Source organism: Bos indicus x Bos taurus, chromosome 17 (genome assembly GCF_003369695.1).
Source record: "Bos indicus x Bos taurus breed Angus x Brahman F1 hybrid chromosome 17, Bos_hybrid_MaternalHap_v2.0, whole genome shotgun sequence".
NCBI classification, from domain to species: domain Eukaryota; kingdom Metazoa; phylum Chordata; class Mammalia; order Artiodactyla; family Bovidae; genus Bos; species Bos indicus x Bos taurus.
Genome location: NC_040092.1, coordinates 7,134,432 through 7,157,054, shown reverse-complemented (window position 1 = coordinate 7,157,054; position 22,623 = coordinate 7,134,432). Strand labels below are relative to the sequence as shown.

General features: G+C 48.7%; 1 protein-coding gene across 4 annotated transcripts in view; it reads left to right on the top strand.

Annotated features, from left to right (window-relative positions):
- The window catches only part of MYO18B (myosin XVIIIB), a 232,385-nt gene that overhangs the window by 125,522 nt on the left and 84,240 nt on the right, over positions 1-22,623 (top strand). For all 4 annotated transcript variants that reach the window (XM_027566459.1, XM_027566456.1, XM_027566457.1 and 1 more), the window contains 4 exons: positions 258-458; positions 4,855-4,965; positions 8,860-8,964; positions 18,438-18,590. In XM_027566459.1, the coding sequence (XP_027422260.1) occupies positions 258-458; positions 4,855-4,965; positions 8,860-8,964; positions 18,438-18,590 (570 nt within the window). The remainder of the gene's footprint in view (positions 1-257; positions 459-4,854; positions 4,966-8,859; positions 8,965-18,437; positions 18,591-22,623) is intronic.

The following is a 22,623-nucleotide window of genomic DNA, read 5'->3' as shown; positions in this document are numbered from 1 at the left end:
TTGCGTTTTGAGGTCTAGCTCTAGGGCCAGTGTGTTGCTTCCCACCGACTCCCCACCCGTGCCTGTCTGAGCTGTCCCAGGAGGGCCCTCAGGGTCCCATGGGGGCACAGCGAGGGGCTGCAAGGCCCAGGTGGTGAGGGCTGCTCTGAAAAGTGGAAAGCACCCTCCCACCAGTCTTAGAGGTGTCCCCGGAGGTGGGGGAGGGGTGGGGAGTGTGGTCACGTGACTCTGGATCCCCGCCCACTTTGTCTCTGCAGCAAAAAGAGCAGGAAAGCTTGCAGCTGAAGCAGGAGGTGGAGATGCTGCAGGCCCAGAAGCAGGAGCTGCTGAGGTCACCCTCTCTGGGGGAGAACTGCGTTGCGGGCTTGAAGGAGAGGCTCTGGAAGCTGGAATCCAGCGCCCTCGAGCACGAGAAAGTCCAGAGCCAGCAGGAAAACACCATCAAGCAGCTGGAGCAGGTAGGAAAGTCCTGTCCAGGGCGATGCCCTGCCCCGTGCTGACTCTGGGGCAGAAGGTTGTGTTTAAATTCATCACCTCACTCAGCTGCTCCTCATCCTTCTGTGGCTCCCTATTACCCCAGAGAACCTCAGAACTCCTAAGCCTGACACTCAGACCCCTCATGGAGCCCCCTCCTACCATTCTGCAAGAGTCATTGTCACCTCCTCCAAGAAGCTCAACCTGATCTCCTCCTCAGAAACAGTCCCACCCCAACTCTACATTCACCTTCTCTCACCTTCACAGCACCCACTATCACATGTGACAGTGTTTTCCAAAATGTGCTCAATGCTTTTCTCCCCATTAGGATATGTGTTTTATGGGGGAGGGAGAACTTTTTGGTTGACCTTGCTTGTCAGGGCATCCCCTGATGAGGCCAGGTACATAGCTGGTACTCAATAAATAGCTGCTGACCCTATGTCTGGTATTCAGCACTGTCTGGGTACCAGACTCAGTCCTAAGCTCTCCTCACATATCATCTCATGAATCTCCACATGAAGTCTATATGCTGAGGTTTCCTCCACTCTACAGATGTGGAAGCCGAGGCTCAGAAATAGAAAAAGTGGCAGGGACAGGATTTGGAGCCTGTGCCCTCTGATGCCGCAGCGCCTCGCACACCTGTGTTGTGCACAGCCTGCAGAGAGGTGGGAGCCCCGATTTTTGGAAAATGCAAAATAAGAGGAATAAGGCAGGACTCCAGATTCCATGGAGAAGGGAATGGCTACCCACTCCAGTATTCTTGCCTGGAGAATCCCATGGACAGAGGAGCCTGGCAGGCTACAGTTCATGGGGTCACAAAGAGTGGGACACAGCTGAGCGACAAACACACACATACCCCAAGACTCTTGTACCAGCCCCTCAGTGAAGCACCTGATGAATATCCTGATGTCTGCTTGTTTGCTTATATGCCAAAGTCATTCCACAGAGAATTCAAGGAATCTTATAAGATGTATGTGTGGTAAAATGGAAAAAGAAATAAAGCAAGCCAAACTAGAAAAACACAAAACCAGTGCTAAGGAAGAGTGAATTAATATGCAAACATGCAGATCATGTACCCTCACACACTCAGTAGTTTTAGCTTTCAAATTCCTGGTGGCCAGAGAGAAAAGGGCAGTCTGACTTACATGCTTTTTATCATCCCCAAGATAAAAATCTCGGAGAAGCAATGGCACCCCATTCCAGCACTCTTGCCTGGAAAATCCCATGGATGGAGGAGCCTGGTGGGCTATAGTCCATGCGGTCACTAAAAGTCGGACACAACTGAGCGACTTCACTTTCACTTTTCACTTTCATACATTGGAGAAGGAAATGGCAACCCACTCCAGTGTTCTTGCCTTGAGAATCCCAGGGACAGGGGAGCCTAGTGGGCTGCCGTCTATGGGGTCACTCAGAGTCGGACACGACTGAAGTGACTTAGCAGCAGCAGCAAGATAAAAATAAGCCGAGTTTTCAGGGAGAAGCAAGGCTTTTCTCGATGCTTAGTTCTAAAGCAGTTTCTCACATGGGACTTCAGAAGGGTAATTATTTTGAAATGGTTTTAAGATTGGAACTCCTTTTTCAAGAATATCTGACCAAGCCAGCATGAATACGTAAAGCAGATAAACTCTGAGCTGCTCTGGTGAAGGCGGGTGGGGGAGTGGGGGTGGTCAGGGACAGGCCCGGGTGCTGGCCTTGCTTCTCACTCATCCCCGCTCCATCCGGACGGAATCTGCTGAGCATTGAGACTTGGGTGTGGCAAGTGTGGGGACAGTCTGGAGAGGTTGAGAAAAACAGAGCTTCTTTGCTCAGTCCATCAAACCTGTGTTTATTAAGTACCTACTGTGTGTCAAGCACTGGACGGATGCTAGGGGTGTAGCTGTAAACAAGACGATGTGGTGTCGACCCTTCTGAAGGTCAGAGTCATGTTGAGTGTTATGGGAAGGTGTAACCTGCAGGTCTGGTTTGGGGAACAGATTTGGAGTACTCAGGGTAGGCTTCCTGGAGGAAGTAACATTTACTGAAGCTGAAAGCTAAAGGACGAGCCTGAGTTGGCTGACCAGGAGAGTTCCAGGCAGGGGAATAGCCTGCACAAAGGCATAGAGGCAGGGGTGTCGCACGGCATCTAAGGAGCTGCAAGATGGTCCCGTGCAGATGGGGCCTGTGGACATTTGGCAAGCCCCCTGTTTTCTCTAGACTTCAGTCTCCTCAACTGTACAGAGTCTTGTCAGAGTCTTGTCCACCCCCAGCCTCCCTCCAACCCCAGCTGTGAATCTGTGAAGGTTCGTGATGGAGGTGGGCCATCTGGACAGGTCGTTCAGGGATGTAGAGGATGGAACAGTGTTATGCAGCAGCCCAGAGTCAAGAATAAAGAGACTGGGACTCCCTTGGTTGTTCAGCGGTTAAGACTCTCGCTCCCAATGTGGAGGGCCCAGGTTCAGTCCCTGGTCAGGGAACTAGATCCCACATCCTGCAACTAAGACACAGCACAGCAAAATAAACAAAAATAAATAAATTAATTTTTTAAAAGCACTCTTTAAAAATATAAAACAAGCACTTTGGAAAGTTGAGTTAACTCTGGGAGATGCCACCAGGGGACCACTATGTGCTTGGGAAGCAGAAATGTGCTGCCTTGACCTCAAGGACCCAGCGGCTGAACGCAGCTGCCCAGCCCCGCTCCCCTCCCAGCTTCCCCAGGAGGCTGACTCAACCCCTCACTCATCTTCTCATTCATCTTCAACCTCGCCCATCACCTTGTACCGCTCTGGGTTATTGTAGACATCCAGGAGATATTTATTGATTACAACATAACACTTTTTCCAGGAAATTTTATGTTAACTCACATAAGCTTGACATAAATGGTATTGCAGATGTCAGGAGTATCCAAGAGGCTAGAAAAAAATGAAAAAGGAATATTATATTTACTTGCTTAAGCTCCTCATTTTGGATTATCTCCCTATAACCTCTTGTCATTTTAAAGGCAGCGGGGAAGGAAGTTGGCATTTAAAGTGAGCCTGCTTTCTGCCGGGAATTCTTATTGGGGCTCTGATGCTTTCAGTTCTTTTTACTCTTCACGGAGATCCTGCATCGTGGAGAGTATCATCAGCATTGGAAAAGACCACCGTTGTTTTTTTCTCGGCTGAATGTCCATGTCAGGGGCAGCAGTTGTGGCCTCGTGAAAGCTTGCTGTGAGGTGCAGGGCAGACGGTCAGGTCCTGATTGCTCCTGCAGTCTGGCCCTCTTCCGTGCTGAGTTCCACGCTGCTCCATGGCTTGCACCGAGGAAGAGTGCAGATCATGGAAAGCTTACAGTACAGGCTGTTGGGTCTGTACCCTGGAGGTTCTGACCCAAGAGGTCTAGAGTGAAGCCTTGGAACTGAATTAAAAAAAAAAAAAATAGAAGGGCACCAGGTAATTCTAATATGCCACAAAACTTGACAAGCAAGAGCTTGAGTCAGTCTCTCAATTATGAAAATCAAGAGAGTAAACTCTTGGGAGTTTTCTGACGCTCCAGTGGTTAAGACCGTGTGCTTCCAACGCAGGGGGCGCAGGTTCCATCCCTCGCTGGGGAACTAAGATCCTGCTTGCTATGCAGCAGGTGTTACTTCAAATATTTCCATGCACTGTTAGCTTGATGGTAATTTTTTAAAAAAGAAAAAGAAAATAAACTCTTAAACTGTAATTTAATCCCACTGTGCTTCCAATTCTAGAATCTTGTACATAAAATGACACAGTTTAAACATCGCAGACAGGTCTCTTCTTGCCCTGAGCAGGTTTTGGAGGGTCTCACTGAAAAGAGAGACCTTCTCCTTCGTGGGAACACAGTTCTTAATAATGTCAGGCCTCCAGGAAGAGCGGGGCTAGTCCTTACTCTGCAAAATAATGGGGAAAGAAAAAGGAATCTTTCTGTGCCATGCATTGTGCTAATTCTCAGCAGTGTGTTTTAAGGAGGGTATTTTCTACAGAGAAAGGTAACTAATCGAGGGTTACGTCTTGGGCGCATCACCTCCCTCTCCAGGGTTTAGTATCCTCAGAAGTAAATTTGTATTCTGTCATTTATCCATCCACCTGGCCACCCAGCCAGAAGAATTTCCCTGGTGCCTGCTCCAGGGATGACAAACCTGTTCCATCGTAAGAGCATTGAGAAGGATTCTGAGGTCACGTCTCAACTCAGTGGCACAGAGTCCAGTTCCTTAGTGACCTCCGTTATGACCATGGAAGGGACAGAGGCGGCATTTGGGCCATTTGTCTACCATTTCTGATCTCCCTGGGTGCCTGGGGGAATAACTTGACTCTTACCCGTGCTGTCCAAAAACACAGCTGAAATGCTAAGGGTGACGTGGTTGGTGGGGGTCACCCTCATGTGCTGTTCTTGCCCCCTCAGCTCCGCCAGCGGTTTGAACTAGAGATTGAACGGATGAAGCAGATGCACCAGAAGGACCGTGAGGACAAGGAGGAGGAGCTGGAGGACGTCCGCCAGTCCTGCCAGAGGCGGGTACGTGAGCTGCGAGCGCAGCTGCACCCTGGGGTCCCGGCGCGGCCAGTGCACGCGCCTCGTCCCTACAGCATGGGGATGAGCTCAGCTTCCTTGGGAAGTGCTGTCAAGGGTGCTGGAGCAGAAGGACCTGTCCTAATAGCTACGGTTCTGGGGCTTCCAGAAGCCTCTGAACTGTCCAGCATAATCACCCTAGACTTCTACCAAGAGCCCAGAGTGCCATGCGGCTGATGCCCTGGATAAGGATGTATATGTGTCAAGAAGGGGACCAGTCCCTTCTGGTTTGTTTGCCTTGCAGATCATTTCTTACATTTTTATCTAAGCTCTTTGCAGACATTTCAAACAGTGTATAAGAAGGCAACAAGCAGTTGAGATCTTAACCACCAAGACATCATCATTATTACTATTTTAAATGTTCTTTCTCTGTGCCCACACGAGCATATGCACAGAGATACCATTTTACCTGAATGGGGTCGTGCCACTTTGAAGCCTGCTGTTTTCCCTCTGAAGTTTGTTCTGGGCCTCCTCTCCTGTCAGTACGTGCGGACCTAATTCACATGTTTACGGGCTTGAAAGTATTCCACCAAAGGCCTGTGCTCTTGTTTACTCAGCAAGCAAGTCTCTTATCATTGGACATCTAGGATCTTCTGATTTTCTGTTATTATAACCAACACAAACTTCCTTATGGATGCATTTACTGATGTGAGTTATAAGGTGAATCTTTAAAACAGAATTGCTGAGGAGCTTGGGTTAAGCCTCTCTGAACAGGTTTTGTCTGGGCAGGACTTCTGTGGTCCCTTCATAGCCTGGGTACATTGTGCATCTCCCAGAAAGGGCCGAGTACCATTCCCCATAGTCGACTCTGATATTAGCTCCCCAAACAGCATCCCTGCAGAGACCTCCAACTGCAGGGGCTGAGAGTGTGGGCACTGGAACTCCTTGACTCTTGGTATGAGTGTTTGCCTTCCCAACGCAACAACAGTGTGATCCTGGGAAAGTGACCATAAACCCTCCGCTCCACCCGAACTCCATTCCCTTCCTCAGCTGCTTTCTCCATGTCCACCACTGGTCACTTGGAGCCAGTTTATAAGACACACAGGAAAGCTGATGTTGCTAGTTTATTTGGAGTTATAGAGGCTTGGATCGAATTCAGACTCCATTAGCTATCAAATGTGGGGCGTGGGAGAAATCACGTAACCTTGCTGATAAGCCTCACTTCTCTCATCTGTGAAATAGGATAACAGTGGCCACCTTGCAGGGTTATGGGGAAGATTCAAAAGATCGCAGGTGTGGAACCACGGCTCAGAGTTTGTAATGTCCTCCTCCTTTGCTGGAAACTTACAAGCAGTACTGGTGTGTGTGTGGATTTCCAGGCGGCCGATCCTTCCCAGAGGTACCCGGGAACCAGCCCCGTGGCTGACCTGCTCCTGGGCGTGCCTGCTCCATCCCAGGAGAAGGCGAGTGCAGGGACTTGACGTCCTGTAGAGTCCCCTCCCCCCGCCCGCACTCCCCACCTCCTGCCTGAGTAGCATCATCCTGGGCGAGGCTGGAGGAGGCCGTGGTGGTGTCAGGACCCTGGCGGGAGATGAGCCTCTCATCCTGGGCAGATGGGGCCACCTCAGTACCCCGTCACTGCTGGGGGGTGAGGGACTGTAAGAAGCGAGCCCTTCTTCACTCTCAGTGGTTGATGCTGCTGCATCTGCTGCCCGGCCCGCTCCCCAAATACTCCTTTTGGGGCTCCTTTACAGTTCAGCCCCTCTGGGGGTTCATGCAGATCATCCCAAGGGGCCAAGTACATTCTCCCCAGAACTTCCTGGAGTTGGAAAAAATCATAGATTTTAGGTTCATTCAGACCTGTGTGCCCTTGAGTAAGTCTCCTAACTTCCCTAAGACTCAGTTTTCTCATCTGTGAAATGGGAGCAATAAGAGAAAATGATTTCCGTCCCCTATGCTATTGTGAGAATAAGATCAAAGAATGGTAAGGTGCCTTATAAACTGTAAAGTGCTGGGAGTTACCACATAGAAATGTTCTACAGAATACTCTCTAGAGAACTGCCTCTCTTGACACATAGCTTTTATTATTTTGTACATTTTTCAAAAGGAGTTTCAGCTTCTGCAGGTGTGAGCAGACTGCCTTGTGTCTTTCATTCTTAAAAGAAAGTCTTGAACTGTTTTCTGAAATGACCGTCCATCAGGAGTTTGCTTTTTCTCTCCATGGGTCAGGAGGTGGAAACCCAGTCCCTGCCCATGTGCCCTCAGGTGAAGGGGACGCAATTGCTAATGCGTTCCAGGAGCGCCTCAATGTGTTGTGAGTGCCCCAAGCCAGGACCCTGATGGGCCGGAGATGTGACCCAGACCCTCCTGGGGCTTCTTTACGGCCAGATTTATAAAGGGGGGAGTGAGGTCAGAGAAGGGTGTGCCTCTCCTCTGACAGATACTAACACTTGATTGCACGTCCAGTGACTGCTCTGCTCGCTCTGTCTCTCTCCGTGGCAGGAAATCAATCATTAGTGACCTGGGTGGGAAAGCTGCTGACTGACTGATGGTGACAGAGGAGCCCAGGCCAGCAGACGGAATGCTGACAGTTCTCAACAGCAGCTGACCTAGGAGTCTCTGCTTCAGGACCTCTCTCTGACTCAGTTTGCCCATCTGTGAGGGAAGTCCATTGATAGCACAGGATGGAGCAGGAGGAAGGGGTGAGACAGCACACAGGAGAGGCAGGTGCAGAAGAGGGTGTGCACAGCGCCGTTACCGTGGGGCATCCACTTTAGCAGGGAGCGCCTGCCTCTGCTGGGTGGTCACTGAGAAATCAGAGCCGATTGTAAGTTAAAAGAGCCGCTCGTAGCCATAGTCTTAGTCAGTTTGGGCTACTCTAGCAAAACTGGGGGTGCAGAGTGGAGGCTTAAAGAGCAAAGGTTTATTTCCCATAGTTCTGGAGACTGGAAAGTCCCAAGATCAAGGTGCTAGTAGATCTGGTGTGGGGCAAGGGCCCCACTCCCAACTTGCAGATAGACGGCTGCCTTCTCACTGTGTCCTCACGTAGGGAAGACAGAGGAAATGAGGTTCTTGTTTGTAAGGGCACTCATTCCAGCATGGGGGCTCCCCCCACCCCGCCAACCTCATCTAACCCTAACCATCTCCCACAGGCCTCATCATCAAATATTCTTGCCTTGGGAGTTAGGATATCAACATTAGGAATTTTGGAGAGACAGACTTGAAGTCTAGACACCAAATAATCTCAAATGCAACTTTTGCTGCATTATAGTTCCCAGGTAGCTCAAGGATAAAGAATCCACAACTGCCAGGCAAGAGACACAGGTTCAACCCCTGGATCGGGAAGATCCCCTGGAGGAGGGCGTGGCAACCTACTCCAGTATTCTCACCTGGAGAAGAAAGGAGCCTGGTGGGCTGTGGTCCAGGGGGTTGCAAAGGGTCAGACGTGACGTAGTGACTAAACAGCAACAGGTGTATTTAATAAGAAAGATGAATGCGTCCTACCTAACATGTAGGATACGATGCTGCACAGAGTCTTAAAAGGTCAGCGCGCCCAGACTTGTACCTGTTCCAGAGAGGCCACGGCAGAGGAAGGAGACAGCTGTTAGGAAATGGGCAGGAGACTGGGGCTGGGGACTCCACAGTGAATGCCAGGGGGCTCCCCATAATTGTTCCGTTCTCCCCATAATTGTCCAGCTCCTGAGCTTTTAGGCTTCTGAATTCTCTAACAGAAATACCTCCTCCCCCCGCGCAAACTACTAGGTCAGCCTTTGTGGAACTGGGCGAGCAGCCATGAACTCCACACACCCAGCCCCGTCCTCCAGAGGGTCCTGGCCTCGGGGGGCCCGTCCAGATGGAGTGCGCGTGTCCCACGCCTGCGTCTACCCTTTGTGCCCGCAGCTCCGCCAGCTGGAAATGCAGCTGGAGCAAGAGTACGAGGAGAAGCAGATGGTCCTCCACGAGAAGCAGGACCTGGAAGGCTTGATCGGGACCCTCTGCGACCAGGTAAGACGGAGCCGCAGCAGACAGCCCGGAGAGCGCAGTCCCTGCCCCGGCCCGGTTGAGAGCTGATTGCTGGGGAGGCCAGCGGGGAGTAGAGGTCTTAGGACCCGGCCCAAGGATAGACCTGTCAGCTGGCCTCCACCTGCTCTTCCCAGGAGCCTTCTGCTCCACCAGTCTGTCTGTCCTCACTCACCGCCACTTCAGAGGGGACCTTCTGTGTGTGGGCGGTGGGGGGGTGGTCTTCACACAGCAGGGTTCTTGGAAGAACCCCTGAGAATACAGAGAGTGGGTCTGGCCACAAGCGCCAGGCCCAGTGGTCTTGCCTTCAGCCACTGCTGGGGTGAGCATGTAGACGACGGCCTTCGCTTTGGCGGGGTGACTGAACGGCCACTGTGCTCACAGCTGCCCTCGTGAGAACCGGACTTTTGCTGGCCACAGAGTCAGGCGGCGGGGCTGGGCTGCTTCTGCCTGCACGGTGCTGGGTGATCTGATGAGGCGCCCTGAGCTCCTGATGAGCAGAGCCTGGTGGGGCTGCCGCCCTCGCTGGAGACCAGGGCGCCCGGTGCAGCACTGCCGGCCTGACGTTGGGAGCGGCATCGCTCCTTGTTGTCGGTGGGGGCAGGGTGGGGGGGGACAAGGAGGGGAGGGGCTGTCTGGTGTGTTGCAGCCTGTTGAGCAGCATTTCTGGCCTCCACCTCCTAAAGGCCAGAAGCACGCCCCTTGGCCATGACAACCAGCAGCGTCTACCAACACGACCAAGTGTCCCTCCAGGACACAGTCAGCCTCCCACTTTACAGAGAACCACTCCTGCAGAGAAAGCAGTGAGCAGAGCCCAGAGCCAGCACCGGGTGTCGGAGCTTGGGGAACCGCTCCTGCATCCCCCGGATGTTCTTCCCCCGCCCATGCTGCTGCCCTGAGAACCCCAACATTGGAGAGAAGTGCCAGCAGCTCCTATGATTTTCTTTTAAAATATCATAGGAGTGTTTTTTTTTTAATGTATCTGCTTAATGTGTTCATTGTCTTTTAAGTAGTGACGATCTTGCTGTCAGTATCTCCACCCCCAGCCCAGTCATTCCTCTTGTTCACAGAGAGCTGTGGGTCCCCTCCCAATAGTCGGCCAGGCCTCGGACAAATAGGTGCTCACTATGTTGTTGTCATTTTTTTTAATTGACTAAATGAGTGAATTCTAGAGCGGGACCACCGCCATCATGAGAGTGAGAGCCGGAATCTGAGGGCATCAGGGGAAGGACCGTATATTCTCTTTCTTCTCTGGGTTTTCTGAATTTTCAGCCAAGCAAACTGGGGTCACTGAATGCACAAGCCATTGAGGCTCTGCCCGCTTTTTGGCTTCTGTGCAAGAAAGCACACCTCCGTATTTGATTCTAGAATGACAGAAATCCCTGGGAGAGGACTTCCCTGGCGGTCCAGTGGGTAAGACGCCATGCTCCGAATGCAAGGGACCAGGGTTCAACCCCTGATCAGGGAACTACAGTCCACATGCCACAGCTAAGAGCCCGAACGCCACAACTAACAATTCTGTGCATGGTGCGGCCGAATAAACAAAAATAAATATTTTAAAAATCCCTGGGAGAAGGTCACCGTCTGTCCAGCATGGTCCATTTGAGAAAACAAAGGCATTAATCCAGTAAAGAAAGGTTCTTATAAATATTGCTAAAGTCTGAATTTTACATGCAGAGAGAAGATAACTTCAGTGAATGAAATGCTAATTCCGTGTGAGTCACCAAGCTGGAGCCCTTGAATAACTTACACGTTAAATACTTGTAAGTGTTTCAGTGAGACACTGAGAGTAGAACAGACAGCGTAATTGATATCTGTGCACTGGGAGGACAGGGTTCACATAAATTAACATTCTGCTGCATGGGATTCAGATGTTTTTTAAGGAAGCAGAACATTTCCAAAACAGTTGGTGGCCTCTTGGTTTCTATTCTTCATCTCTGGTGTCTCTACCCTTCCGTCGTTTTTTCTTCCCTCCCAGAGGGGCCTGCTTTCCTGAGGCTGGGGACCGCAGTTCCCCTGCGTGTGTGTGTGAGCTGCCTTGACTTTGTCTCCCACTGGGCTCTGTTGTTGAGATTGCTCCACGCTAGCCCGTGTAGCTCTGATCCATCCTTTTAAACCGCCTCACAGTGTTCGTCTTCTTTCCCCCTGTTCTTCTGTTGGTGGGTATTTACGTGTCTCACAGTGCATGTGGGAAAAGCTTCTCCAGGGTATAAAGCTGGAGAGGGAACTGCTGGCTGTGAGGGATGTACCATTTTGGAATTATCAGGTGTTGCCCACATTGTTCCTCAGAGTGATAGCGGCAGTTTATGTTGTCACCAGCATATTTTATAAATATATTTAAATTAATTAGTTGAGGTATTTAAATTTTTGGTTGTGATGGGTCTTCGTTGCTGCATGCGACGTCTCTCCAGATGCAGTGAATGGGGGCTACTCTTCGTCGCAGTGCGTGGACTTCTCCTCGAGCCTTCTCACTGGCAGGTGGACTCTTAACCACTGCACTAGAAGTCCGTCATTAGCAGCTTTTTCTTTCTTCCCCACACCCCCCAGCACATGGCACTATCAGACATTTGAATACCTTTATCAGTTACTGAGTGTTGCATTGTACTGCTAATCCCTCTTTACTAGTGGGATTCTGCATTTTTCATGTCTATTATGATTTTCTCTTATGTGAGTTACCTGTTTATAGTGTTTCAGTTCAGTCACTCAGTCATGTTCGACTCTTTGCGACCCCATGGACTGCAGCACACCAGGCTTCCCTGTCCATTACCAACTCCTGGAGCTTGATCAAATTCATGTTCGTTGAGTCGGTGATGCCATCCAACCATCTCATCCTCTGTCGGCCCCTTCTCCTCCTGCCTTCAATCTTTTCCAGCATCAGAGTCTTTTCCGATGAGTCAGCTCTTCGAATCAGGTGGCCAAAGTATTGGAGCTTCAGCATCAGTCCTTCCAATGAATATTCAAGACTGACTTCCTTTAGGATGGACTGGTTGGATCTCGTTGTAGTCCAAGGGACTCTCAAGAGTCTTCTCCAACACCACAGTTCAAAAGCATCAATTCTTTGGTGCTCAGCTTTCTTTTTGGCTCAACTCTCACATCCATACATGACCACTGGGAAAGTCATAGCTTTGACTAGACAGACCTTATTGGCAACATAATGTCTCTGCTTTTTAATATGCTGTCTAGGTTGGTCATAGCTTTTCTCAAAGGAGCAAACGTCTTTGAATTTCATGGCTATAGTCACTGTCTGCAGTGATTTTGAAGCCCAAGAAAATAAAGGCTCTCACTGTTTCCATTGTTTCCCCATCTATTTGCCATGAAGTGATGGGACCGGACACCATGGTCTTTGTGTTTTGAATGTTGAGTTTTAAGCCAGCTTTTTCACTCTGCTCTTTCACTTTCCTCAAGAGACTCTTTAGTTCCTCTTCACTTTCTGCCATAAGCGTGGTATCATTTGCATATCCGAGGTTATTGATATTTCTCCTGGCAATCTTGATTCCAGCTTGTGCTTCTTCCAACCCAGCATTTCGCATAATATACCCTGCATTTAAGTTAAATAAGCAGGGTGACAATATACAGCCTTGACGTACTCCTTTTCCTATTTGGAACCAGTCTGTTATTCCATGTCCAGTTCTAACTATTGCTTCCTGACCTGCATACATATTTCTCAAGAGGCCGGTCAGGTGGTCTGGTATTCCCATCGCTTTAAAAATTTTCCACAGTTTATTGTGATCCACATAGTCAAAGGCTTTGGCATAGTCAATAAAGCAGAAATAGATGTTTTTCTGTAACTCTCTTGCTTTTTCGATGATCCAGCTGATGTTGGCAATTTGATCTCTGGTTCCTCTGCCTTTTCTAAATCCAGCTTGAATATCTGGAAGTTCTAGGTTCACGTACTGTTGAAGCCTGGCTTGGAGAATTTTGAGCATTACTTTGCTAGCCTGTGAGATGAGTGCAATTGTGCGGTAGTTTGAGCATTCTTTGGCATTGCCTTTCTTTGGGATTGGAATGAAAACTGACATTTTCCAGTCCTGTGGCCATTGCTGAGTTTTCCAAATTTGCTGGCATATTGAGTGTAGCATTTTCACAGCATCATCTTCCAGGATTTGAAATAGCTCAGCTGGAATTCCATCACCTCCACTAGCTTTGTTAGTAGTGATGCTTCCTAAGGCCCACTTGACTTCACATTCCAGGATGTCTGGCTCTAGGTGAGTGATCACACCATCATGGTTATCTGGTTCATTAAGATCTTTTTTGTATAGTTCTTCTGTGTATTCTTGCCACCTCTTCTTAATATCTTCTGCTTCTGTTAGGTCCATACCATTTCTGTCCTTTATTGTGCCCATAAAGTGTTTGGTCTTCCTCTTTTTTCTATTAATTATTCATGACCCTTATCCAAGATGCTAATCTACTTTTGGTTGTATATTTTGAAATGAGCTCCTACTCTGTGGATAAGCATTTCACTTTGTTTATAACATTTTAGAGGCTTCCCTGGTGGCTCAGTGGTAAAGAATCTACCCATCAATGCAGAAGATAGAGGTCCTATCCCTGGGTCGGGAAGATCCCTTGGAGGAGGAAATGGCAACCTACTCCAGTGTTCCTGCCTGGAGAACCCCATGGACAGAGGACCCTGGCAGGCTACAGTCCATGAGGTCGCCAGAGTCAGATACTCATTAGCGACTAAACAACAGCAACATAATGTTTTTTACTCAATAAAGTATTTTTTAAATAGTCTTATTATCCAGTTATGGTTGGTGCTTTTACGATTTCTTTCCTTAACTGACTTCATAAAGATAATTCACCATATTTCTGAAAATTTCTAAAGTTTTGGGCACTTTTAAGTCTTTAATCCACTTAGCTTTTATTTTGGTACGTGTGAGGTAAGAATCTATTTTTTCCTGATATAAATCACCTTCATTTTAGTTCATGAGTGATTTTTTTTCTAAAATTTTTATTTATGTATGTCTGTATTTGGGGGCTGTCCATTCTGTTTAATTGGTGTATTTGTCAGTTCTTGCATCATGTGGCCTTAATGGCTGGGTCTGATAACTTGTAAACAGCTCATCTCTATAATTCGCTTATCTATTTGTGATCCTTTAATCTTCTTATTGAGATTGCATAGCATACCCTGATGGGATTTTCAAATGCATTGGTTTGCAGATTAGTTGGGAACCAGTGACATGGTTGTTTTTTTTAAAATAGTGAACCATTGCAGTCATGAGCATGCTATATCTCTTCATATATCTGTGGCTTTCATAAATATTTTACTTCTTATTATAAATCAATAATTTATAATAAATAAATAACCTTCTAGTATGTATTTTATTTTCTTCTATATAAGTCCTAAGCTGCTTGTTAGATTTATTTCTAGGAATCTTGTAGTTTCTATGGCTATTATGAGTAGAATATTTTTCTATACTTTGATTAATTATAATGGTAAATGGGAATATGCTTTGCTTATAACTGTATGGTTGTTTTCTCTTTCTATATTTTGAGGTTATGTTTTTCAGGGCATCTAAGTTTATTTTATTTCTTTATTTCCTTGGCACATTGTAGGTTGTTCCTTTACTGTATGGTGTTCCTCTTTTCTCCATGAGTTACTTTTGCCTTATTTTATTTTGCTTGATTTCTTTTAGTTTGCCTGCAAGGTCTTTTTTTCTTTTTTATCCTTTTGTTGTTAACCTTTCTCTGTGTGTGTGTGTGTGTGTGTGTGTGTGTGTGTGTGTGTGTAAACCTTAAAGAGCTGGATACTGTTTAACAATGTCTTGTAGTACTTGTAGTATTCATTGGAGAATTTAATTCATTTATATTAATATAATAATTAATGATTATTTCTGGTTTTTTTGTGTATAGTTTGGTTGGTTTATTACTCTTTTTCTTTGCTTGTTCCTTTTTCCCTTTCCTGCTTTGGAATAGATCAATAATGTCTTCTATGATCCCTTTTCTTCCATTGCTGGGTCTAAAACTACAAACCATATTTCTATTCCTTTGGTAGTTACCCATACATTTTTAGATTAAGTCCTTAACCATAATTTTTTTCTGGCATGCTTTACTTTTCACAGCAAGTCTGTGGAATAGATACTATTTGTTCCATCATGTAAATGAAACAAGTGAGGCTCAAAAGGTGAAGCCCATTGCCCAAGGTCATATAGCTTACCAACGGTGTAGCTGGATTCAAAGGAAGATCTATATTATTTGGAAACCTTTAAAAAAAAATCTAACACCTTGCTGCTTGAAAAATGATTAAGTTTCAGCTAACTAGAATTATCTTTTTTGAACCATCTTTTTTCATAATGTTATCAAGCAAGTTACCAAATGAATCTGCCATTAATTTGCTGTGAAACCTTCAGCTGCATACATTCTCTCTCCAAGCCTCAATTTTCCTGTCTGTAAAGTGGCTTGATTGTCCCTAATATTTAGATCATTTGTTAAAAGTGCTTAGAGAGTTCTTTGTCGACAGATATTGAACAGCTTCCCCTAACAGCTTTATGATAAACAGTGAGACTATGGAGGTTGGAATAGAGTTTCCCACAACAGCACTGAACATCGTTTAGATTTATTGGTTAATTATTCACCGGCTTTATCTAAATTTGAATCTGTGTGCTGCAAAATGTAAACTTGCAGAATGACATTTATTTCCCATTAACCTAATGAGTTTGGGGCTTTTTTTTTGTCTCCTCCTCTAGTGTAGCAATTTATTATGAAGGAGAGGATGACTTGGTCTGAGGTTTTGTTGTGAATTTTGTTTGCAGTGATCCTTCTGGAGAGGAGATAGTGCCAGCATTTTCAGTCTTTTTGGCAGCGAGGATGGTGTCACCCAGAATGTCCCTGGTACTGACCTGCCCCACAGGCTAATGAAAAGCACTTTAGGATGTGTGCAGAGCAGGGGCAGATACAAAAATGAGAAAGGTGCAAAAGCATGCTGCCTGAGTATAATCACAACAACAACCTGGGCTCCAGAGTTAATAAGTCCAGGCTCTGGTGTAACCAGGTACTCTGGTGCAGCGGGTAGAGACTTGAATACTAATGATGGACTGCCTGGGTTCCGATCCCCGGGTGGACACTTGGGAGCAGTGTGGCCTTGGCCTGATTGTGCCAGTTTTCTTGGCTGTGCCTCCGTTTCCCTGTGCCAGTATCTACTGGAGTGCCCCGCACACCTCAGGAGGCATGAGTGGGCCCCGGAGAGCCTCTCTCACCATCACTTGCCCTGTCTCTGTGCCCCCGGGCTAACCCCCCAGCACCGCACATTCAGGATGGCTTCCCGGCTGGGCCCTTCCTGCACCTCAGCTCACCAGCTCCTGCTTACCTGAGACTCTCTGCAATCCCATGCCAGCCTGAGCTGGAATACTCCTCTGCGCCTCCATAACACCCTTAAAAAAAAAAAAAAGGACACCACATAACCTCTCTCATCATGTATTTTACTAAAATTACCTCTTTGCAGTCAGAGAAACTGGGTTCATATCCTAACTCTGCCACTTATGATCTTGGGCAAATGACTTCACTTTCGTTGTAAACCTCAGTTTGGTCATCTGTAAAATGGGACTCATAGTACTTCACACCCCCATAGATTCACCACGTGGACTCCATGTGTTCAGATGTGTTTAGAACAGTGCCTGACACTTAGCAACCCCTCTAAGTATAAGCTATTGCTATTTTAATAAAGGCAATAATAATAATGTCACTATAAAGAGACTATCATGGCAGTAAAATGTGGTAATATGTGACAAAGGGCCTGGAACAATGAATGCCGAGTCCTCAGCTGCTCGGCTCTATATATCAGCATTTTAAACTTAACAAAACAATGTATCTGAGAACTAAGAGGCTGTAGTCTAAGAACCAACTCATTTTTCAAAGAATTCAAAACCGGTGGTAGAATAATAGTCATGCAAAGTCTAGAGGAATTCATCCTAGGTCATCAGACAACGCTCATAATCTTTGATATTTGTAAAGCGTTAGGCAGCGTACAAAGTGCTTTTTGATTCATTATCACGTCTGATCCCTGTCTTAACAAGGAGGACAGGGTTTTTTGTTTGTTTGTTTGTGTTTTTAATCTCTTCCTTTACAAATACTCAGGTTCAGAGAGGCGGCATGACTTGGCCTGAATTCCACGTCTAACAAGTGGTGAAGCGGGGTTTCAAGCCTGGGTCGCCTCATTCTAAATCTAAAATACGCGGGGGCATTCTAACACCCTAGGGCTTGGTTGCGCTTGGTGTGGAGGCACAGGTATCCAGGGGTGGAGAAACTGGGTCCCGTGGAGGACGAACGTGCACCCCATTTTCTTTAAACCCCTCCAACAATGCTGCTCTCCTCTGGTCTCCTGCAGAGAACGGGATTTTAGTTTCTTTCAGAGACATTAGCCCCAGTGCTTTTGAAGCCACTGTTCTGTTTCTAGGGGAGACTGTGGGCTGTCGGGATTTCATCAGGCCCCTGTGTGTTTCTTCACCTCCCTTGGTTTGTCTCAGCCTGTGTCGTTGGCCACTGGGAGTTGTCAACGGATCTAATCCGCCCTCCTGGTGCAGAGTCCAGGCTGCGGCTTCTTCAGGGGCCACTTGACTACTGGTCCCTTGGAGGACAGGGTCCTGGGTGACAGAATGTGCTCACCTCTGGGCAAGGTTCCTCTGCAGAAAATGGCCTTTTTTTTTTTTAATTTGTGTGACTTTATTTTTATTTTTAAAATATCTATTTATTTATTTGGCTGTGCCAGGTCTTCAGTCTTCATTGTGGCATGTGGGATCTGTTTCCCCGACTAGGGATCAAACCCGGGGCCTCTGCATTGGCAGTGCGGAGTCTTAGCCACTGGACCACCAGGGAAGCCCCTGGTCTGTCTTTATACTAGCAGAAGAGACCAACTCGAGTGACAGAAATGTGTCTTTTAGACCTTGAAGAGCAGCACAGCAGTTTCTAACACCATTCACTGATCTGTGACATACTCACACAGACGCATACCTCACCCCTCCTGTATAGCGCATGGAATTTTCATCAGCTCACAAAGCCAGCACCCAGATGAGCGCCACTCATAACCCCGCTAGCAGTGCCCCTCCTGTATTACCCAGTCTCTGCCCCTTGGGGGTCACTGCTGTCCTGACTTCTGTCAGCAGAGGGCCTCACCCGACGTGTTGGCTCTCACAAGGTGATGCTTTGGTACACATTGTGAGCCAGGATGACTTGGATCATTTCAGGGTGTGAAAACAGTCATGACAGCAGCTCCGACTGTTGTGCCTTTGCTGTGGGTCGTGCTCTGGGCTAAGCACCTAATTCCCACAGCAGGCCTGTGTGGTTGCTGCCACTCCTGTTGCGCAGGTGAGAAGGCTGAGGCTTGGGAAGGAGAAAGGTCTTGTCCATGGTCCACAGTATGAGTGGTGGAGGCAGGATCTGAACTCAGGGAGCCTGGTTCCAGAGAACTTGGACCCTGGCCACTGCTTTGCCATCCTAGCTCACAGGAACTTTCCCTTGGCTTCCAGATCGGCCATCGGGACTTTGACGTGGAGAAGCGTCTTCGGAGGGACCTCAGGAGGACTCACGCGCTGCTGTCAGACGTGCAGCTCCTGCTGGGGACCATGGAGGACGGCAAGACGTCGGTCAGCAAGGAGGAGCTGGAGAAAGTGCAGAGCCAGGTGGGTGTCACGGGCCTCTCGGAGCTGGGTGGGGAGGAGACTGCAGCCGGCAGGGGGATAGTGGTTCTCCAGATGTGGCCACGGTCACAGCCCTGACCTCTGACTTTCACACACCTGTGGGGAGGTGGGTGGCATGGCGGGGCTGGGTGGGTCGTGTAGATGTGATACATGAGGACAGGGGTTCAGAAATGACTAGGGAGCCTGTTCCCTTCTTTATGGCCGAAGCAAATGAGTTTTGAGGCCTCGGGCAGATCAGGGCGCTTGGGCGGAACGGTGAGCACAGCACGTCTGTGACTGTGTGTGTGTCTGTGTCGGCCTGCATGTGCACATGAGTGGTGACCAGCAGAGCTGGGTATGAAACAGATAGCGCTGATAATGCACATCCTACATGAGTATCATCATCTCCATTCACAAGCGGGGGGACGGGGTGGCAAGGGGGGAAGTGACCCACTGAGTCTCACAGCTAGACGATGCAGAATCAGAATTTAAACCCAGATTTCCAGACCCCACCGTCCCTGGCTGCCTCAGAGGAGCATTGGAGGTGGATGGGAGGTGAGGCCAGGAGGGACCCGACCACCTCAGGAGATGTGATGGGCGTGGACTGTTCTAAAAGTTACCGCTAAAAGTCCCATGTCCTGGGCAAGCCCTCAGTCCCAGAGAAACCGGGACAGTTGGTCAGTCATTTTCTTTATGGCTGTGTCAGAACATTAGAATCACGTGTGCTTGAGCGTGTCCTCCTCCCTTGATCCTTGTGGTATCCCTGGGGGAGGGCAAGTGGTCTTGTGCCCATTTTACAGATGGGAAGATTCTGTCTGGAGGTGGGAAGCAGTGTACCCAAGGTAACACATCAGGTGGGTGGCAGGGTTGGAATTCAAATCCCAGGCTCATGAGTCCAAGTGCAGAATCTGGGAGCTCTTTTGTCTTACCTTGTTTCTTCCTGTCTGTGTGACTGACCAGGCAGATGGAGGACCCGAGCCGCCTCTGTCAGGCGGGCAGGATGTCCAAGCACTCAGCCATCTCTCAGGCATCTCGGGTTCATGCAGCTCCCTTGGCAGGGGACCCTGTGTTCAGCCCATCTTCCATCAAAATATTCCTGATGCCATCCAAGCCCTCCTCACCCCAGAGGTGAATGTTCTTGAAAAGGAACCGCAGTGGTTTTGTTTCTTCTCCTTTTCTGTTTTTCTTTTTCTTATTCATGAGAAACCTCCCTCTGCAGGGTTAAAATGTGTGTTCTTGGAAAATAGTGGTATTTAATGAAGGCGCCTTGCGCTGAATCAAAGAGCTTCATTCTTCTGAAAGTCCTTCTTCCCTGTCTCTGCGTCTGGCTCCTATCAAAGGGAATTCGCAGCCTTGGCTTTCTGTGGCCGTTGTCATGGAAATCGTTATAAGGATGGGATTGCGTGGACCAGAGGTCAGGGTACAGTTGCTTTGACTCCCAGCACACGTGTCCTGGATGCCGGAGTCAGAGCTAATCAAATAAAGCAGTGATGACATCGGGCACTGCTGGCTCTCCTCTCCCAGGTATGGGAGTTGTCCTGTACCTGAAGGCTCTGGGGACAGAGGCAGGGAGCACAAGCGGGAGGGGAGGAGAGAGCTAAGTTTGCTGCATCCTCAGTGCTGGGGATGGTGCTGACCTGTTCATTCATCCCTTCATTCAGTATTTATGCAGCATCCACCGAGTGCCCGGCGACATGCTAGATCTAAGTGCATTACGGTTAGCAAGAGAGGCGCGGTCCTCTCCTCATGCAGCTGACGTCTGATGGGAAAGAGCAAACAATGATGCAAATAAGCAGAAACATCCCACACCTTAATTCAGGTAGTAAAGGGAACATGCAGAGTTACCATCAGTAATAAAGGGAATAGGGAATTGTGCAGGTCTCGTTTAGCTTGGATGGGTCAGCTAGCCTCCCCTGGGAGAAGGAGGAGCAGGCAGCGGCCATAACGTGTGGGGCCCGGAAGGTTTGGATTTTATTCCAGCGGTGATGAGAAGCCGTTGGGGCATCCTGAGCGGGGCGTGACACAGTCTGATTCACGCCTGTGTGGGGAGTGGATCGAGGAGGGCTGAGTGGGTGCCGTTAGGCTGGTATACCCCTCTGGGCTGGAGGAGATGGCCTCTGGGGTTAAATGGAGACAGCAAAAGGAGGCACACTGGGGCTAGTTTGAAGCTGATGGGACTGGTGGGTCAGGTGGCAACGAGAAGTGTCTTTATTTAGGTCATCTTCACCAGAACTCTGGGAGGTGGCGACTTCTGTTTTGGAGCCATTTCACTACCTAGGAAACAGGTTCCGAGAGGCCGAGCGACTTCCCCAGGGCACACAGCAGTCTCTGTCTTACTGCCGCCAGTTCTGTGCCACGATGTGAGCATTTTTCTGGCACCCACCACGTGTAGGCTTTTCCTTGGAATTTCGGAGTCCCCGGACTTGGCTGCACATCACATAACAAGCATTGTTTAAAAATCACAGATTTCTAGATCCCCCGTCCTCCTTTTTTTCCCTTTGTTGAAACCCAGCATCTGTGTTTTTAACAGTCACATGAGGGAAATCCGATGCTGGTCTTAGGACCACCATTTGGGAAATGTGGGTTCTGTTTATCCTTCAAAACACCCTTTCAAGTTCCATGGCATGGGCCCATTTTGCAGGTGAGAAGACTGATGGTGAGATTATATTAGTGTGACAGAGCCTAGTTCAACCAGTTTTAAAATTCGTTAAATATTGAGTAAGGGGAAGTGGTTCCAGCACTTGCTAGTTTTGTGACCTTCACCGTGGGCTTCCATGAGCCCTTCTCCTAAATCAGAGCATTGTCATCTCCTGGTGGCCCAGGCATGTGTGTGTGTGTGGGGGGGGGGGGGGCGGGGGCAGTGATGAGGTGCTGCCAGGATAGGTTTGAAGAGCTTGAATACCCTCCAAAGCCTCTACAGCTTGCTAACCTTGGCGCCGGGTAACCTAGAGAAAGGTTTTCTCTCAGGGCAGATAAGAGGGAACGCGTTTGAAAGCACCTCTCAGAGAGCAAACTGTGTACATTTAGTGAGTGCTGATGCGGTGTCCACTCTGGGATGATTTGAGGCCAGGCGGTGGGGATAAGGAAGTGCCCTTCTCGACAGGGGCTCCCAGTCCAGGGAGAGGCCGGCCTCAGAGGAGACTGTTGCCAGCAGGGTGACAAGATCTTTACTGGGGAATGTTGTTATTTAGTCACTAAGTCATGTCTGACTCTTCTGCAACCCCATGGACTGCACACCAGGCTCCACTGTCCATGGGATTCTCCAGACAAGAATACTGAAGTGGGTTACCATGCCCCCCTCCAAGGGATCTTCCCCACCCAGGGATCGAACCCACATCTCCTGCATTGGCAGGGGGTTCTTTACCACTGAGCCACCAGGGAAGCCCCTGGGGAAGTGTTGGGGGTTAGCTAATTTCTCTGTGGGAGAGGAGCTCGTGGCTTCAGCTGTCGTCCTAAAGATGGAAGTGACAGGCTGGCTGAGTAAGGCGCATGTGGGTGTTCTGGGAGGAAGCACCCGCGCGTCCAGGGGCAGAGGCAGGCGGAGTGATGGAGCATGCTCAGTTGTGCATTGTATCGCTGGTATACAGTGTTCCCCAAGGTAAGGGCAGAGAGGATAATGCTGCTCTTTGAGGCTGGAGTCAGCCATGAATGGTTTACTGAGCCTGGCTAAAGAGTTGGGGCCTTATCCCAAAGGTGACTGGGAGCTACAGAGCAGGCACAAGTGCGGTCAGCAGTGCTTGTGAAAAACGGCAGGCTTCAAGGCCAGCGGAAGCAGTGATGTGTGGCACGCCCTGCTCAGCCAGAGGCGTGGGAGGATCTCCTCGGAGTAGTGGCCCCTTGTTGGCACCAGGGACTGGTTTCGTGGAAGGTACTTTTTTTAGGGACCAGGCTGGGATGGTTTCATGATGATTCAAGCGTGTTACATTTACTTGTTTTTCCATCGGCTCCACCTCAGATCATCAGGCATTAGACCCCAGAGGTTGAGGACCCCTGCCTTAGAGCATCTCCCAGGGCCCCTGGATTCTTCCCATGTGGA